The sequence below is a fragment of the Typopeltis vanoorti genome, chromosome 6, assembly GCF_054136105.1.
Source record: "Typopeltis vanoorti isolate ZY-2024b chromosome 6, IOZ_Tvanoo_1.0, whole genome shotgun sequence".
In the NCBI taxonomy this organism is placed as follows: Eukaryota; Metazoa; Arthropoda; class Arachnida; order Uropygi; family Thelyphonidae; genus Typopeltis; species Typopeltis vanoorti.
In genome coordinates this window covers 125,920,453-125,940,736 of record NC_143554.1, presented here as the reverse complement: position 1 = coordinate 125,940,736, position 20,284 = coordinate 125,920,453, and the positions used below count along the sequence as shown (strand labels likewise).

At 36.6% G+C, this 20,284-nt stretch overlaps 1 protein-coding gene across 3 annotated transcripts in view; it reads left to right on the top strand.

Annotated features, from left to right (window-relative positions):
* LOC150105915 (KICSTOR complex protein ITFG2-like) overlaps positions 1-20,284 on the top strand; it is a 105,341-nt gene that overhangs the window by 73,540 nt on the left and 11,517 nt on the right. For all 3 annotated transcript variants that reach the window (XM_090394402.1, XM_090394401.1, XM_090394403.1), the window contains 3 exons: positions 4,111-4,262; positions 4,645-4,733; positions 16,909-17,026. In XM_090394402.1, the coding sequence (XP_090250528.1) occupies positions 4,111-4,262; positions 4,645-4,733; positions 16,909-17,026 (359 nt within the window). The remainder of the gene's footprint in view (positions 1-4,110; positions 4,263-4,644; positions 4,734-16,908; positions 17,027-20,284) is intronic.

Here is a 20,284-nt window from a genome sequence, read left to right as displayed (position 1 = left end):
TGCTAAACATTCATATGTTTAGTATGAGGTACCTGATGCTGCAGTAATATAGTAATTTTTCACATGATGTCTGTATATCTGTAGCATTGAGATACATATAGTAATCTAATTATCCAGTCCTTGATCAAATGAAACTTCTGTTGGTATTTATTTGAAGCAGATAATGTGTATAAGTAAAAAACTTTAATTATTATTTTCGGTATTTTATTAAATAACATAATGGAAATAATTGGCATTATCAGAAGAACCACACACACACACACTAATATATAGATAGCTACATGTAAGAAAGGACAAGGACTGAAACAAGAAAGGAGAAACAAATCCTGCAATCCTAAATGAAACCTAGTGGGCATCCATGGCTGTGTACTCTCCTTTTTAAATTTTTGGTTGGAAAAATACCTTACCAAACAAAACAGCCAGGGTTATGTTGAACAAAAGTACAAGATGAAATTGGGCTTGAATTAATCATAGAATAGTTTAAGAAGTTTTTTTAAACATTATCATATCTTTTCCAACCATCCAGTGAAAGGTTTTTTTTTAGAACAGTAGGCTCCCTCATATAGGCAAATTTGCCTGATGCGAGATGAAAAACTAGAGCACTAAGAGAGTTTACAAACAAAAAATACAGTTGAAGAATGGTAGATATCATTGTGTGCAGATGGTGGGTAGTGCCATTGTGTGTAGATGGAGGATTGAGTATCTTGATTGAGTAGTGGAGACCTTGGGTTATGTGGAATGGAATGCCTTTTCACAAAGTCCTTGGAAGTGTCACATAATAGTCATAATAATGAAATGCATGACACTGGAAAAATAGAACACATCCTAAGTTTGGTCCAAGCATAACCAAACTTAGGACTTGCAGATTTTTGCAACTGTTTTGTCACCAGAAGTATCTTGAGTGTGGAAACAAGTACCATGTTAAAGTAAAACTTCAGTTTAATATAAACCAAAATAATCACTTGACGTTTCGACCTTCACATTAAAGTCATCATCTGGAGTATACACACACACACACACACATATATATATATATATACACAAAGAAACAACCTACATTGCAATCCACATACTAAAGTTACTTTAATTTGGTCAACCATTAAAACTACTGGTTGAAGGCCAGGTCTGGCAAGCCTCTTCGAATACCCATAGAGAGAGAATGCTGAGTGATACTCTTAGAAACATGGGAATTTGTCACCCTACCTGAGCACCTATGCTGTGAGCTATCGTAGGAAAGACTAGCGACCATTGTTAGTTTTTCGAGGAGATGGTGTACTCCATTCAACTCTAACACCCTGCCCCAGCACAGCAGTTGTTGGGAACCCTCTTGTTTGACTCTCTTAGCTTGGATGTCTCGTTAGATCATGTTGATGGAATTGACTGGATGAGCCCACCACTAATGAGTTACTCTAAAATATAAATATGAAAATATGATCCTTGATTAGAAGTAGGTGTGTTCATAGCTATTAGGAATAAGATAGATTAAGTTAGCAGTAAGTTAGTTTGTAAGCTAGGTGAGAAAAAGGATCACTATCGTGTGCTTGGTCAAACAATAGATGATACAGGAAAGGTGCAAGTTCGACTGGCTGAATCTGTGGCAGCCCTGACCTGGCATTAGCAGAGTGTCAGACTCCATCGCTGCCCTTATGGCTGATAATAACAGAGGCCATAGTTGGCTAGATGCATGGTCATGTCATGCTTCATGTACATCTTGAACCGAATGCCTTTAAGTTCGTGATGTGGGATGATGACTTAACGCCACTAAGTCAGAATCTCATCTGGCCACTGTAATGATACTGTTCATGCCTCGCACATTGAAAGGCAGTGCTAGCCATTCATATTGTTATAGTGCGATCGCTCGGGCCATGAGGCCACTAGAATGGAAGCATCAAGGCAGCTGTTGAAACTATGCAGATGCTGCTTCCTGTGCCATGCCATTCTGGTGTGATGTGTAGGCATCAAATCATCCACGGATGACCTAGGTACTGGTCTGGGTGTTGTGCTTAGAAGAGCGGTCACCATACTGCGATCTATTGAGACTCATCCTCTGACTTAATACATCAATGCTGGAGCCCTGTTATCTATTTGATTACAAAATATAAATTAAGCTAGAGAGCAACATGCTCTCACATAATTACTCATATAAGTACACACAAAAATTAGAACAAAACAGTATGGATGGTGGCCAGTAAGAGCTGAAATTATTGCTTAATCCTAAAGTCAGGGTTTGCTGGAAAACTTGAACTTAAGCAGGCTGAATGTGTGCCACCCAAATTCTTGGGAGTTTTATGCCACCATTATTGTTATGATTAGGGTGGTTGATCAAAATTTCACAGGCTTCTTTAATTTACATTCATACCAGGTTTTTGTATGATGTAAAGAACAGGTACTTTTTTTTTTTTTCACCAGAGCTCAAGCCTGTGATTTAAATGGTTGACCAAATTAATGCAACTCTAGCATACCATGTAGATTGTGGTATAGCTTAAATAACTAAACATACACACGTAAACTAATTACATTTTAATAAGTAAATATTTCATCCTAAGTATCTTACGACATAATCAGTACAGTTATTTCAAACAATACTAGGAATATTAGGGCTTACAATGGAATTACTATGCGTGCAGTAGCATGCTATAGAATTAAATTAAAATAAAATAACATAAATTTATTAATAACTGTACTGATGATGCCTTAAGATATAGTACGCCCACAGATTCAAGACCCTTCGACACTACTGCACATGCCACAAAAAGGAGAATCCATTCTGATAATAGGGTAATCAATCCGTCTTCTGGGATGAGTTTGTTTATTATTACAGGTCGGAAAATTTAGCTTTTCTTTTACGAACATTGTAGTTTTTAAATTAGTACAGCGACAGACAAGAATGCATGTGATTTTGCATGTTGGCGACCAATTCGTACATCCTTCATTTCTTTCTCCCCTTCAGCATGAATCGACCATTCTTGGTAGAAAGCCAAGCCAAGCTCTACAAGCTTAGTAAAAATGTAATTACTGTGATTTATGTGTGTATGTTTAGTTATGAATACTCCACAGGTTTCACTATATAATGCAGTGTAAATTGTTTAAACCTTAATTTGAAGGTCAAAACATCGAGTGATTATTTTGGTTTATATTAAACTGAAGTTTTACTTTAACACGGTGATTGTTTCCATAATTTGTATAACGAATGCTGATCACCGTGTAACCATGAAGGAAAGGATAAAAATAGTTGCCTTTTAACAAGTTACAGTCTAAAGTCTCACCTCATTCCTTGGACTAGCCATAGTTATATATCAAATTTCATTTTTTTTATTTTCATGAAAGAAGATAATAATATATAGTGAAAGAGGTCAGCTCATATGCGGATATACACTCACAAACAAAAAAGAATGCTTTTAAAAGTTAATGAAGTTTATTAAAGAAAGCAGTTTTCTCATTTCTCATGATGACCATGGTTAAAATTTAAGGGAATTAGAATTACTATGAGCCAGTTGTGTGTGAGCATACACACAACTGTTCTATGAAAGAAACACTTATTTGTCCACACCTTGATACCTGCAAATTGTAAAAATTATTCTAATTAGCAGTGGCAGCTCATCAGAGGAGTTGAGAAAATTATAAAAGAAGAGACATTTCAGTAATTTTGAATTATTTTTAATGCTTAATTAAATTTCTTCTTTTTTTTTTTTCCAATTAAATTTTGTATCAGTGGGAAAAGCAACATTCATTCCTTAATTGGAAAAGACAGGTTCAATTCACATCAGTGTGAGAGATCTTTATGAGGACTCTTCACGTTAGTGTGTTAACCAGTCTCACATATGGCAACAAAAGATTTTTCCCCTCTGAAATAAGCAGTTCAGGTGGAGAATACCATTAACAGAAAAAAAGTGCATTTGATGGAGGTTGCAGTAACACTGGATGGATTTTGTAATGTAATGTGAGATAGCTTCCTATGAAGTCTTGAAATATATATATTTATTTATTTATTACGTTATAATACTGCATTGTGCGTATAGCCTTGTGGTGATGCTCCATAATGCTAAACACTAATTAAGTTAATAAATTTTTCAATCATATTTAAATTATACTTTTGTGTATTTTTTAAAGTTCCATTTTACAGAAACTAACTCCAGAGCATCATCACTTGGCATCTTCTCGAATGAGGAACCCAAACATCAGCTCTGAAATAGCTGGAGGAATCTGTGGTATTAGAAATGGTATCCATACATCATCACTAATAGCAATAGCTACTTTGGATGGTAAGTAAAGTTAGCTTTTGCTTTACTCTGAGAGTTTGCAACTCTCAGTATAGCAAACTCTTAGACTAAAGGAATAGTTTGTATAGTTGATAATTTGCTACAGTGAATTTCCTTTAGAGCAGCATTAATGCTGTAGGGATGACTGGGTTATTATAGTGAGTGAATTCGCTATAGGGATATTTATTATGGTAGGTGTTGAATGTTTGAACAAATATTGTATTTAGTTTTTCATTTAAAAATAAGTTTTCTAGGATGAAAAATGATTAAGTAATAGACTGTTTTTAATTTAAATGTGTGATAAAAGGATCACAAATATATACATTATTCTTATAGATACTAATTACATTTAATTGCTTAACAATTAATTTAATTTAATTTATAGGTACCTTAATGTTGGTTGATGGAGATGAAATCTTGTGGTCGCTTCAAGTGGATCACCAGCTCTTTGCTGTAACTAAATTAGACTTAACTGTGAGTACTTAGAAACATGAAGTTTGCTATGTTTCTTGTTCTTTTTCTGCTGTTACCATTTCCAGCAGTGAAATTAATTGCATTATCTAGTGTTTTATGCAATTTCCACTGATGAAAGATTATTAGTAATCTTTCATCACTGGAAAATCCTTAGCCACCCATGGGTGACTAAGGATTTTTTCTCCCATTTTTATCAATTTTATATATATTTTTTGTAATTTTTTATGTATTTTTACATAGTCCATAAACCCTGCTCTAGAGATCAAACATGGAACCTTTTCGAGCCACTTCAGGTCTCCGATAAGCAGAATGGTGGTCACACCAGGCAATGAAATTCATCTCCCACCTAAAGACAATCACTAACATCCATTCCATCCATTCCTATGACAAGATTTGAATTCGCAACCTGTTGGTTGGAGAGCAAGTACACTCTGCATGTAATTCTTTTCTTATTGTTCTTTGCACTTATTATTTTTAAACTTTACAAAGCAGTGTAGTGAAATATATGAAACTTAATTTTTTATGTATTTCAAAATAAAAATTCAAATATTTACTATTGGTTTGTCATGTAGATCTTTTTTTGTATGCCTGCTATTACAAATAATGTAATTAAATTAGCGAATATTTGTTTTCATGGCTATGGTTTGACTGTATCTTGACTATTGTGCACAGACTTGGTCACCAGTATTTCATGGGGGGATCAGGAGGCAGCGGAGAGGATTCAGAGATCAGTAACAAGCTGGTGACAGGTGTATAGAAACTTAAATTATAAAAGGATTCTATAAGATTACACAAAGGAAATTTTTCAATACATTATGAATAGAGAGGGAGAGATCTAGGAAGTTGTGTGGTTAGTGATGGTGGTTCTAAAAAGTGGTATATGGAAGAATCTAGGGGGAATCTTGATGCATGGTTCTAACAATTTTTAGCTGCCATATTATTTAATGTAGCATAAATGAGCAATGAGGTATTCAAAGTTAACCTATTCTACCTTGAAGGTACCCAGCTATTAAGCAACCACCGATGCCGATCAACAAGAGATCTATTCTCATACATCACCCATCACTGGACAAATGCCATGGAGAAATTTGGTGAATCCCAAGTAGTTGCACCTGATATATGTAAAGCCTTTGACCGGGTCTGGCACAAAGGCTTACTAAGCAAACTCCCATTTGGACTGCCCCAGGACTTCTGCAGATGGTTTCCAGCTTCCTGTCTGGATGCACACTATGTGTGATGGTAGATGGCTCCCTATCCTCTCACCATCCAACTAATGCTGGGGTCCCACAAGGTCCAGTTTTCTCACTGACCCTCTTCCTTCTGTATATCAATGACCTACTTCAGTTGACCTCCAACCCAATACACAGTTTTGCAGACAACAGCACATTGCACTCCTCCCTTTCATTTGACAAACCCTACTCTACACAGCTCACTTCAACCCACAGAGCATCAACCACCGTTGCCCTTAATTCTGACCTCTAAGACATCCTGCAATATGAGACTCAGATAACCTCGTCAACTTCAATGCTAGTAAAACCCAGTTCTGTCTTATTTCTCACAAAAAAGAACCATTTTCCCCCAGCATTATTTTTGATAACACTCAAATTCCCAGACAAGATGACATTTCTCTTCTCAGAATTACCCCGAAATCAAGCCTGTCCTGGCATGAACACATGGAAGCTGAGGATGCAATGGTTCCAAAGGATTTCTCTTTTGCTCAAGACATTACTTCATCTCTAAACAGCTGTTAACTTATACAAATCATAAATCTGCCCAGCTATCAAAGATTGCTCTCACATTTACAGTGGGGCTCCTAAAAGCTCCCTCAAAATGCTTGACTCAATACTCAATACTCATAATCTCAATAAGGAAAGCAATTAGACTGATAAATGACCCATCTCTTACCAACTAGCTTCTCTCACTCTCACATATACGTTTGGTCTCTGCAATTTGTATATTCTATAAATATTTCCATGGGGAAATGTTCATCAATAATTCCTCTACTCTGTACCACGCCCATTGGAACACGTACAGTTGCTGCCCAACATCCTTTCACAGTACACCTTGAAACCCACAGAACAAGTTTCTTTTCCTCCTCCTTCATCCCTGCTACTGTGGAACAGTCTTCCCCCCTGACATATTTCTCAAGGAATACAGGCTTTTAAATCAAATGTAAACAAGTTTCTCCTTTCCCAACCCGCTACCCATATACAGTACTAACGTACTATAGATTGATGAGCCAACCTCTCGTATATGGGCCCAACACAAAGAAACATTTTTTTCTTGGAAACAAGAAAATTAAAAATAAAAATAAAAAACTGGCATGAATTGAAAATTCAAAAATAAATTCCTTTTCAGTTCATGCCATCATTTGTTCATTAGATCTGTTACTGTTTCAAATTTCAAATAAAGGATGTACATATAAAATTTGGTTTATGCATCTACTACAGAGGCATCAGAAGAATACATTGAAGAATTTTATGGCAAGTTACAAGAAGTGATAGATGCAGCATCAAAGCGAGATTTATGGCTACTTATTAGAGATTGGAATGAAGTGAGAGAGACTGAGGAACAAGGAATAACAGGTCGTTTTGGTTTAGGTATTCGACACTGCAGGGAAGAGACTAGTTGAGTTTTGTGCAGAGAATTCTTTGTTTGTTGCTAACACCTGCTTTAAACAGCACAAAAGAAGATTGTACACATGGGTATCACCTGATGGACAACACAGAAATCAAATTGACTATATACTTGGACAAAGAAGATGGAGAAGTGCAATTCAGTCTGTCAAGGCTTTTCCAGGCGCAGACTGTGGAACAGACCATGAGTAATTAGCGGCTACGATACATGTGAAACTACAGAAACTGAAAACAACACAAATGTCTATCAGATATGATCTTGGAAACATACCAGCTGAATACAATATCAGCATATAGAACAGATTCAGTGCACTCAATTTGTGCGAAAGAGAACCAGATGAACTATGGGAAGAGATTAAAGATATAATTAAAACAGAAGCAAAGAAGAATATTCCAACAGTTTGTAAGAAGAAGTCCAAATGGCTGTCAGAAGATGCCATCAAAACTGCTCAGGAAAGGAGGAAAATGAAGGCCACAGAAAATTTGCAGGAAGTACGCCATTTGAATGCAGAGTTTCAATGACAAGCCAGAAGAGACAAGGAAAAATACTTTAATCAGGAATGCCAACAAATAGAAGACCAAAACAAGAAAGGAAAAACGAGATCTTTTCAAAAAGATCAGTGAACTAACAGGTGACAGTACTGAAAAGTAAAAACAAAGGATATCTTACAGAAGCTGCAGACATCAAAGCTAGATTGAAAGAGTATACAGAAGTCCTTTACAGAAAGAAGAACTCCAAAATTGCTGAGAAATTTGAAGAGCAGGATTATACACAGGAGCCAGTACCACTGGAGAGTAAAGTGAGGTGGGCACTTCAACAGCTATCCAGTAAGAAAGCACCAGGAGGAGATGGAATACCCATTGAGCTGCTCAAAGCCCTGGGAGAAGAGGCAGTTAAAATTTTAACAGGTCTATGTCAGTGAATCACAACTACATGGTCTAGGGAATGGAAAAAATCAGTTTATATACCTTTATTGAAGAAAGGTGATGCAAGAGAGTGCAAAAATTACAGAATTATAGCATTGATTTCTCATAAAGTCTTACTTAAGACTTTACTTGCATTAGAGAGAAATGCCAGATGAACAGGCAGGATTTCGAAAAGGCAGAGGAACAAGAGATCAAATTGTCAATATGAGATGGATAATAGAAAGAGCATAGGAATATCACAAGAATGTCTACTTTTCTCGACTATAGCAAGGCTTTTGACTCTGTAGATCATGTGAAACTGTGGAATGTGTTAAGAACAATGGGAGTCCCAGAGCATTTCATTATCCTTCTGAGGAATCTTTATTATGAACGAGAAGCTACTGTCCGAACAGATCTTGGAGAAACTGAGTATTTCGCAATAGGTAAAGGGATGCGACAAGGATATATTTTATCTCCATACCTGTTTAACTTGTACAGCGAATACATTTTATGAATGACAGGGCTGGAGGAGTCTTCAGTTGGAATTAAAATTCGTGGAAAAAATATTAATAATTTGAGTTATGCAGATGATACCACCTTGCTAGCAGAATGTAAAGAAGATTTGAAGGAACTTATTATGAAAGTTAAAGACGAAAGTGCTAAATATGGTCTTAAACTTAACCTCAAAAAGACAAAAGTTATGGCAACATGTGAACTTAATGATTTTGAAGTAGATAGGGAGAAAATAGAAGCAGTTAACAATTTTGTGTTCCTGGGTTCTCGAATTGATAAAGATGGTTATTGTACTGAAGAAGTTAGAAGAAGATTATTACTCGGAAAAAAATCAATGACAAATTTAAGCAAGATCTTTAAAGATAAAGATATTAACCTCACAACAAAAATCAGAATCGTGAAAGCAATGGGTATTCCCTGTGGTGCTGTATGGATGTGAAAGTTGGAACCTGAGAAAGAGTGAAAGAAGGAAGATAGATGCATTTGAATTATGGGTTTGGAGACACTTACTAAGAATACCATGGACTGAAAGTAAACCAATAAATCAGTGATAGGCAGAATAAAGCCAGATTGCTCCCTTGAAGCTATGATCATCAAGCAGAAATTGTCATACTTCGGACATATTATGCGAGCAAATGACAGTCTGGAGAAGATGATGATGCTTGCTAAAGTTGATGGAAGCAGGAGAAGAGGAAGACCAAGAATTAGATGGGTGGATGGAGTTAAAGAAGCAACTTGGGTGCACTTGGAGGTTCTGAAAGACATGGTCAGGGACAGATCGAAATGGAGAGTGTATGTTCGTGGAGTCGGAAACGACCCGATGGATCATAACGCACATGTGTAAAATTAAGTCCTTAAATTCATTTACTTATTTTATGCCAAAACTATAAGCGTGATATAGTACAGGCAGCTCTCGGTTTACGCCGGTTGCCTGCGCGTGCTTTCTTACTGTAGTGTGGTTGACTGAGAAACGACGCTAGCAGGCACTCTAGTGTTTACTGAGATACTACGACGTATATGTATCAAACCTAGTTTTAATGTTGAATCTGCCTAATTGTTCTATTTAATTTTTTTTACATACATATGTATCAATTTAAATACATATGTATTTAAATTGATAAAGTACATAATTACATACCATGTCTGATAATAGAAGTGCAGAAAAATTAGCAGAACTTGGTGTTAAGAAGGCACGGAAATCAATCACACTTGAAAAGAAGATGGAGGTGATTCAAAGAATGGAAGATGGGCAGACACGTGCTAATGTCTGTAGAAGTATGAACTTACCTCCATTGACTGTTACTACAATTATGAAAAATGCAGATAGAATAAAACAGTCTGTGCAACAATCTACGGCAGCACTAAATGCAAAACGTACGTTATAGCAGGGGTATACCTCATGAAAAAATGGAAAAAGTATTTTCATTATGGGTTGATGACTTGAATCAGAAAAACATTCCTGTCATGCAGGCTGTTATAACTGAGAAAGCAAAAACAATTTTTGAGGATCTTAAAAAGACAGATGGAGGCGAAGAAACATTTTTAGGAAGCAAAGGTTGGTTCATGAGATTTAAGTCTCGAAGTAAGTGCCACAGTGTCAAATTATGTGGTGAGGTGGCAAGTGCAGATGTTGCTTTTCCTAAAGAATTTCAAGACTGTGTAGAACAAGGAAGTTATCCTCCTGATCTCATTTTTAATGTTGATGAGACTGGGCTCTACTGGAAAAAATTGCCATCACACACCTTCATTTCCTGTGAAGAACATTCCGCTCCAGGTTTTAAAGCTGCCAAAAATAGACTTACGCTTTTGTTGGGTGCAAATGTCTCCTGAACTTTGAAGCTTAAACCAATGCTGGTGTACCATTCACAGACGCCACAAGCCTTCAAGGGTCTGAAAGCCATGCTGCCAGTCTATTGGAAATGGAACAAGAAAGCTTGGGTTACAAGACGTTTTTATAGATTGGTACACAAATTATTTTTGTCCTACCGTGATGAGACTGGGCTTCTCTAAAGAAAATGATTTGCCAGCCAATGCATTGCTTCTCTTGGATAATGCCCCTGGACATCCTCAAAACTTTGAAGTAAGAACACCATTGGATGTCAAGGTTGTTTACATGCCCCCAAACACATCACTTTTGCTACCGATGGATCAGGGAATTATATCAATCTTCAAAGCCTATTACCTCCGTATAACATTTATGGAAATGGTAAGAGTCTTGGACACTTCAGGAAAAACTATTAAAGACTATTGGCATAATTTGATATTTTGAAGGGCATTAACAACATCGAGGCTGCTTGGAATGACGTGTCAGCAAAGTGTTTAAAAGGAGCATGGCAAAAACTTCTTCCAGCATTTATGCATGCCTTCGAGGAATTAGAGCAAGAGGAGAATGTTATTGAAGATGTTACCAAGCTTGTGTGAGAGGTGGGATTGTACGATATTACAGCTGAAGATGACAGAAGTCTTAGAGAGCCATGATAAACTGCTTACCAATGAAGACTTAAAAGAATTAGCCGAACAATTAAGTCAACATCCAAAGGAGGAGAAATAAAACGAAGAAGGTCCTCTGAGAGATATGAAAACAGCCAATTTACAGATATATCCATGCAACCATAGAGACATTGACTGATGAACTCTGCGGAATGGACCACGATTGGGAACGGAGTGTGAACGTAAAAAGGAGTGTAATCGCATCTATTCAACCTTACACTGAACTCCTTAAAGAAAGAAAAATAAAATCTAGGCAGTTAACACTGGATACTTTTTTTTAAAAAAAATGCAGGTGATCTGAAACCAGGAACTTCAACATAGAAATATGTAATATCTTTTCGAAGTTTCATATTTTTTGTATATAATTTTTTGTTTTCGTTATTAATAATTTTATTTTAACAAAAATATATATGTATGTATTATCAAAGCTTTAAAAATGATAATGTTACACATACTTCATGTGCATATTTTTTGACTGCGTGGAATATAACTTCATACCTCCCATTAAAATTGGGTTCGTTTTACGCCGATTCAGTTTACGCCCGTTTTTTCAGGAATGGAACTGTGGCATAAACAGAGTACATTATTTATCACAACATCTTTTATTATATGACCAGATAATATTTTATGGCACTGAATATATTATTATGATGATGATCAGCCTATAGAATCCCCACTGGGTAAAGGCCTCTTTCAAAAGTGGATGGTTTAGGTCTATTTCTCCCATGGTGACCCAGTTGATCTTGGTAGAGTGTATGTTTGCTCATGAGAATTAACGTGACAATCGCAAACATCCATGCCCAAAGCTGCAGTCTTTCGATATTAAGTTCTCCAGCCTGCAGACTGTAGAACTTATTATTGTATGGGGTGCGAAGACTCATCGTGGGAGACCCAAACTATCCACACTATCATCTCTCTCTTTGAACCTATTAACATACAAAGTGCTCTCAACTGACTCTGGCAGCTCATTCTATTCATTCACCACTCTAGTCTGAAAAGTTCAAGTGAAAAATTTAGTCCTTGCACCCCTGTTTAGAATTGTATAATCATACAGTTTACTTATAACTGACCAGCAAATCAATTTTTCAGCATAACTGGATAATTGAACAATCACGGTATATATATAATTATTCTTCTGTTTTCTGCTGAACTCTTTCATTGTTTATTTTCTTATTGTTATAGCATCTTATGTATGTTTTAGTATTATATGGTTTATATGAGTGTTTATAAATTTACTGTCCTGAATTTATCAACTACAGTATTGTAATTTTTAGAGCAGAATCTAGGAGAATGATGGTAACTAGTGGAGTACCTCAGGGTTTGATACTAGGGCCACTACTCTTTACTTTGTATATTGATGACATAGGGGAAACAAAACTGGGGAGAGCAATAGTTGATAAAGGTGATGCAGATATCCTCCAGGATGATTTAAATAAATTGGATAAAAAGGATTGTAAATTTAATGTTGCAAAATGTAAGGTTATGCACTTTGGGTTGAAAATGTTGCATATAACGTATCATATTGATGGTATTGGATTGCAGGAAATTGAAGCTACAGACTTGAGGATAATGGTAGACAAAGAGTTGAAGTTCAGAGGGTATGGTGCAAAAGTTCCTAAAATAACTCAAAGGATTATTTGGATGTTGTAAAACATGCTAAGTAAATTTAAATTGCCACATCTTGACTACTGCTCACAGATTTGGTCACCTGGGTTTCTTGGGAACCAGGAGGTGGTAGAGAGGATCCAGCGACAAGTGACCAAAATGGTGACAGGTCTGGAATACTCCTTATGAGAATAGGTTGAAGGTTTGTGGGTTACAAAGTTTAGTTCATAGCTGGAAAAGAGGGGACATGATAGAAACTTTTAAGATATTAAAGGAGTTTTATAAAATTGATGCAAGTGAAATTTTTAAATATATTTCAAATAGGGGGCATCTGTGAAAGTTGTAAGAGTGGTTAGTAGGGGGGGGGGGGTGCTAGATTTTTTACGTGGAGAGTGGTGAGAATGAAATGGATTGCCAGAATTGGTTGCAAGTTCCCTGATGGTGGATGAATTCAAGGAGAGGTATGATAAGATTTCTGTGTATAATGGTTAATTTGTATCTCCATGGAGATGCCTTAATAATAAGGGGTGCTTAAGGGTCAAAGTTAGGGGGTGCTTAAGGGTCAAAGCTTAAGGGCTAATGTTAGGGGGTGCTTAAGGGTCAAAGCTGTATAACTGAGAGGAGACCTCCACATAGCCTTTAAAGGAATGCGGAGAACCGACCAGGGCTTCTGACCTAATGTCCAATCCTCTCCTTCTCGTGGTGCACCCTGTTGGGTATCTACTTTGATACTGAACGAACGAGGATGGGCTGGCAATTTGTGATTTAGCCGACCAAATTGTATTCTTATTGGTTAAACCAAAATAAAAAATGATGGTACAACATGACAAAATTTCATGCCGGCTGGGGCGTCGCCCGGTTAAACAAGGCCCCCGTTGTTTTCGCCAGGGAACCAGGGCGAACAGCGAAAAGTCACCTACTGGAACAAATCTGAAAACAAACCCCAACTCAACATCACCAGAGTTAAAGATCGGTACTATCAATGTAAGAAGCCTGAATGGCAAAGAAATGGAGCTAGCTGAGGAATTAGATAAGTACCAGATCGACATAATAGGGGTGACTGAAACAAAAAAGACCAAAACTGGTGAGATCTTTCTGAGCAATAAATACAAAATGTTATATTCAGGCAATGACAATCAAGGAAAAGAAGGAGTAGCCATAGTATTCAACACAAAATACGAGGCTAATCTTCTTGAATGGCAGTCAGTCTCAAGTAGAGTAATGTGGGCAAATATGAGAATGGGGAACTGGACAATGAGACTTATTTGTGCCTATGGTCCCACAGAAGGTTCTACTAAGGTAGAAGTGGAGGAATTTTTTGAGGCTTTAGAAAAAGCAACTGACACAATGAAAAAGGAAAAGTTGGTCCTTGTTGGGGATCTAAATAGCAGAGTAGGAAATGATTGTGAGACATACAAAAATATTTTGGGAAAATTTGGAGAAAAGAGCAAAGCTAATAATAATGGCAAATATCTGTTGGATTTCTGCTCAGGACATGGACTGGTTATTACTAACACCATGTTCCAACATAAAAATGTGCACAAATTCACATGGAGAGAAGAGGCTAGGAATAAGAAAAGTCTCATTGACTATGTTATTGTTGATAGTGATGTTTTCTCCCTGGTGCAGGACACCAGAGTGTACAGAGGATTTGAAATTGGAAGTGATCACTATTTAGTCTTGAGCAGGATAAAATTGAATTTCATATTGAAAAGAATAACATGTAAGAAAGTTTTAAAGCGAATAAAAGTTGAGCAGCTCTCAGATGTGAACTGTAGACTAAAATACAGAAATATTATTGAAAAGAAAATGAAAGAGTTTGAGAACAGGAATCAAACCTTGGAGATTCATTGGCAAACTCTGAAGGAAACATTGATTGATTCTGCCAGAGAGGCATGTGGTGAGGTTGTGTGCAAGGATAAAAAAATCAGAACTCCCTGGTGGACACAGGAAGTTAAAGAGGCAGTGAAGGAAAAGAAGAAAGCATATCAAAAGTTCCTGGCAAATAAGTCAGCTTTTACTCTTACAGAGACAAATGTAAGAAAGCTAAACAGTGTGTAAAACTAGCTAAACAAAAGTCATGGGAGGACTTTGGCAAGAATATAGAAAATAAATATCAAGAAGGTGGCAAAATATTCTGGAGGTTGTTGAAGAAGCTTAGGAATGGAGGAAAGAGTGCTGTAAAAGGAATTAGAGATGATAAAGGTGAAATGAAAACAGGAGAAAAAGATATCCTTGAAGTATGGAGTAATTACTTTGAAAAACTGCTAAATGAAACAAGCAGTGATGACAGCACAGCGATAAAAAACACTGACCAGGCATGCAGCCAGGAATACATATCCATACTTGAAGTAGAAAAAGCCATCAAAGGCTTGAAATGTGGAAAGGCAGCAGGTGTAGATGATATTCGACCAGAAATGCTGAAGTATAGTGGTATAAGAGTCTTACAGTGGCTGCACTGCATAGTTCAGAAAGCCTGGACAGAGGGACGAATTCCCGATGATTGGAGTAGAGCTCTCATAGTACCCATATATAAAAAGGGAAATAAAACTGAATGTGAGAATTACAGAGGTATTTCCCTACTGAGTGTTCCTGGCAAGATCTATGCAAGTATACTTGAGAAACGGTTGAGAAGAATTGTGGAAGAAAAGCTTGGTGAAGAACAAGCTGGATTCAGGCCAAATAGAGGCTGTCAGGATCAGATCTTCACTTTACGACAAATAGTCGAGAAAGCATGGGAATATAACAAAGATCTGTATTTAAGTTTTGTCGATTTGGAAAAGGCATATGACAAGGTGCCAAGAAAGAAGCTATTCAATGCGCTGCAGTTATATGGTGTCAATGGGGCATTATATCAAGCAATACTTAGTCTTTATTTGAGTTGTGAGTCAGCAGTTAGAATTGAAGGAAGTACAGGAAGATGGTTTAATGTTAAATCTGGTGTGAGACAGGGATGTACATTGTCCCCTCTGTTATTCATTATCTATATGGATCACATTATGAAGGAATGTGGTATTAAACCTGATATCAAAATTGGAGATGTTAATGTCAGCTCTTTGCTTTATGCGGATGATGTTATACTTCTAAATAAATCCGCTACAAGTCTGCAAGATTCTCTGACTAAATTGAATAGCTGTTGTAATAGATATGGTATGAAGGTCAGCAATAAAAAGACAAAGACAATGAAAATAGGCAGAATCATTGAAAATGTCAACTGTGTTGTGAATGGAGAACCTGTAGAACAAGTAAAACATTTCAGCTACTTAGGCACAATTTTTACTGAAGATGGTAAACTAAATATAGAAATAGACAACAGAATCAGCAAAGCTGGTATCGTGGGAAGTCAACTGAATAAATTCATATGGAATAAGAAAGAAATTAGTCGGAACACTAAATTAGCTGTATATAAGACTGTGTTCAAACCAATTTTAACTTATGGATCTGAGAGCTGGGTCAGAAGTAAAACACTTGACCAAAGACTAGAGATCGCAGATATGAGAGTCCTGAGAAAGATTAGAGGCGTGAACAGGTGGCATCAATGGCAATATCATATTAAAAATGAGGATATTAGGAAACAACTTGACATTGTCAGCATCCAGGAATGCGTTAGCAGAGCTAATCTCAGATGGTATGGTCACTTAAATAGAATGGGAGAGGAAAGATTAGCAAAACAAGTGTTCTCTTCCAGGTTGGCAGGAAAACGACCCAGAGGAAGACCAAGATATAGGTGGATTGATACGGTACAAAGTGCCTTAGACGATAGAAATATAAGATCTGATAATGTTGGAGTCTTGACAAGTAACAGACTGATTTGGAGGAAAATTGTAGATAGGAAGTTAGTAATGATGTAATTTTTTCATGTAGTACTGTCATATCCTGTACACCCCTTGAGGGTACATGGCAGGAATTTGATGATGATGATGATGATGATGTTTGTTATCTAGAATAATTTGATAGTTTAACAAATAACATTTTGTGAGAAATTGATAGTAGAAATTGATTTGCCCTTGTTTTATTATGAACAGGGTGATGGTACAGAAGAAGTTATAGCTTGTGCCTGGGATGGACAGACATACATTGTAAATCAAGAAAGGCAGTCTGTCCGCTTTCAGTTTGAAGAACCTGTATGTGGTTTTACTGCAGGTAAGTGAATTTTTCAGTCTTTATCATTGCAAAAATATTTGACGTGGTTATAAAGTCTCTTGCTATTTTGAAATTGAATATACATGAAGAATAGTAATCCAAATTAAGTCAGAGTTTTTTTCTTTTTTTTATCAACAAAAAATATGTAAGTGTAAAGTTATGCACTTTGGTGTGATGAGATTTTTAATTGCATATTATATGTGTATTTATTATTAAGAGATACTGCGAGGAAGGCCATACTATTTGCACCAGCTGTCATACATGTTCTCGAATTCATTCATGCTACCTGCACACACATCAACGGCAATCCATTCCAATCATGCACTACTCTGAAAGAAAAATATAGCCCCAACCCCCTTATTGATAGCATTCATTCTCAAATTCCATGGATTCACTTGCATGTTTTTCCCACCCTCCATAAAATGAAAATTTCCATGTACTGAAATTCTGTATAACCCTTTCAGAAGTTTGTAAGTCTCAATCGTATCACCCCTCTTTCTCCTGTTTGCTAGAGTCTGCAGCCTACAAATTCTCAATATGTCTTCATAATCTGTTCCACAATCCAGATATCATTTTTGACACTCTCCTTTGCACTCTCTCCACTGTATCAGAATCACCACAGAAACCAGAAGACCAGACCTGCATGCAATAGTCAATCAAGGCCTTGTAAAGAGACAAAATGACATTATCTTTACATGTAAAAGTTCTATGGAACCATGACTATGGTCAGTCAGGCCTTGCTGACCATTACTTGTATACAACCCATAGGATCTCATGGAAAAAAAACCACCATGCTCCACCACAGCAAATTCAAAAAAGAGAGACTATTCTTAGAATCAGCAGCAGCTCTCAGAAATCAACCAAATCTTAATAAATACGTTTGCATTAATTTTCCTAAGATTTGGGAAACACATTACCAGAGGTCCCACCCTACATTCCAGGCCACCTACAACCACCCTTAGAGGGCGCTCCGCCTAGTTAGGACTTTAGTGTCACCCACGTGGTTGGGCTTAGTATTGTTTGTTATTTGTGTTTATGTTACATTAGTTTTTTTTGTAATCACTGAAGATGTCTCAGTGACTGAGACGAAATATAGGAAGTATTAAATTCTGTTTTAATCCTTTCTGAGTGTTGTAAAAAATCCATTAAGCCTCCAACATGATGTCCTCACAGCACTTAAGCTTCTACACACAGATGTAAAAGTTCATTTTAGCATTGCAATTATCTTTTGAGTTGTATTTGCAATCTTTGCTACATGGCCCTTGAACTCCAGCTTGCTATCTACTAACACTCCAAGATCCATAGCCTGATCAGTTTCTTCTAGCATAATGCCATCAATATAATACGACATTGGATATCTAATCACGCCAAAGTGCATGACTTTACATTTCTGACACTGAACTGATATTCCATTTTCTCTTGCCCACATTTCCAGCCTATTCAAATCATTCTGCAAGTACTGCATATCAAAGCAGCCAGCAAAGGTTGGTTGATTGGTAGAGCCTCTGCTACTAATGGCTCGCAAAAAGTTAAGCAAGTTTGAGCACAGTTAGTAGTTCGTTCGAAGGATCAATCGTTCGATGCTGTTGGCACACTCTGCCTCGATGAGTCTTTGGACTCCCTGGAGGTGTTACATAATAACATAATAATCGGCAGCATTCCTGAGTACCCTATCTTTTCATCATCAGCAAATAACTGTATGTCGCCTATTAAATCCTTCCCAATACCATTAATGTACAGATTGTATAATAGTGGACCAACTACTGATCCTTGTTGTACCCCACTAGTTACCTTAAATCTTTCAGACTCACATCCCCCATATACCACTTTTTTTTTTTTTATGTCAGTCAGCCATCCTCTTAACTATGCTAATATTTTAAAATCCAGACTCATATTCTGCAATTTATGCAATAGTCTTCCATGCTGTATTCTGTCAAAAGCCTTAGCAAAATCCAAAAGTATCCATTCCCCTTGTCTAGGTCAATGGTAACATTATTATAGAATATGAGCAAGTTGCTAAAACATGACCACCCATCTTCCCATTTCAAAAATGATAATTTTACACACACAGAGAAATTCCATTTTTTCTGTAGCCTGTTTTATTTTTAGTTCTCCTCTGCTTCTAAATCAGACCACTTGCAGTATGTGTACAAAAATGTCTTTCATCTTTTCTGTTAGCATGCTTTTTTTACAAACTGTGTGACAAATAATTTGATACAAATTTGAAATGAAATATAATTACCTTGATTACTTTGGTGGACCCATGTTTCACTCAGGATTTATCCATGAGTGCAGGTCACAAAGATGCCTCCAACGATCTTGATCTTGAGCCTCTCTCTTCCATGTTATACCCATAGATTTCACTAGTGGATCTTCTCATCTTGTGGGTGGTCTTCCTGTTTTTCTCTTTATTCTTGGTTGTCAGTTGAGTATTCTATATGTCCATCTGTTATCATTGAGTCTGGCTATGTGACCTGTCCATTTCATCTTGCTTTCATATACTGCAGTTACCACATCTTTTATGCCTGATCTCTTTCTTAGTTCCATGTTTCTAACATGTTCCATTCTGCTGATGTTACAAATCCTGTGTTCTATTGCACGTTGAGTTATTCTGAGAGTCTCTTCTTCTTTTCTTGTCATGTTCCATGTTTCTGATCCATATGTGAGTGATGGTAGAATATCACTATTAAATAGTTTTACTTTCGGAGAGATGTCAAGATTTGGATCAGTAAGTGTTTCTTTTAGTCTGTTGAATGATAGCCATGCAGCTTTCTTTCTTTTTGCTAGTTCTTCAGATAAATCGTTATTCATTTTTATTGTTTGTCCTAAGTACTTGTATGAGTCGACTTGTTCTATAGGGATGTTATCAATACATAGGTGACTGTCACTTGTGTAGATGTTTTTGATCCATTTTGTTTTTTCTAGATTCATTTCTAAGCCTATTTTACTGCTGTTTGTGTATACTTTTTCACCCATTTCTTCTAGGTCTTTTGGGTTTCGGGATATCAGTACTAGATCATCGGCAAACATAAAAATTTGTAGCTTTTCATCATCTATGCTTATTCCTCCGTTTAGGTCTATTTTTTTCAGAATGTATTTTAAAGTGCTGGTAAATAGATTTGGGGAGATCACATCGCCTTGGCAGACCCCTATCTTTATATCTATATTTATAGGTTGATCAAATAGGGTTATTTGTGTGGTCGGATTTTTGTTAATTTCTTTTATCATGTGGATATAAGTAGGATCCACATTTATTTC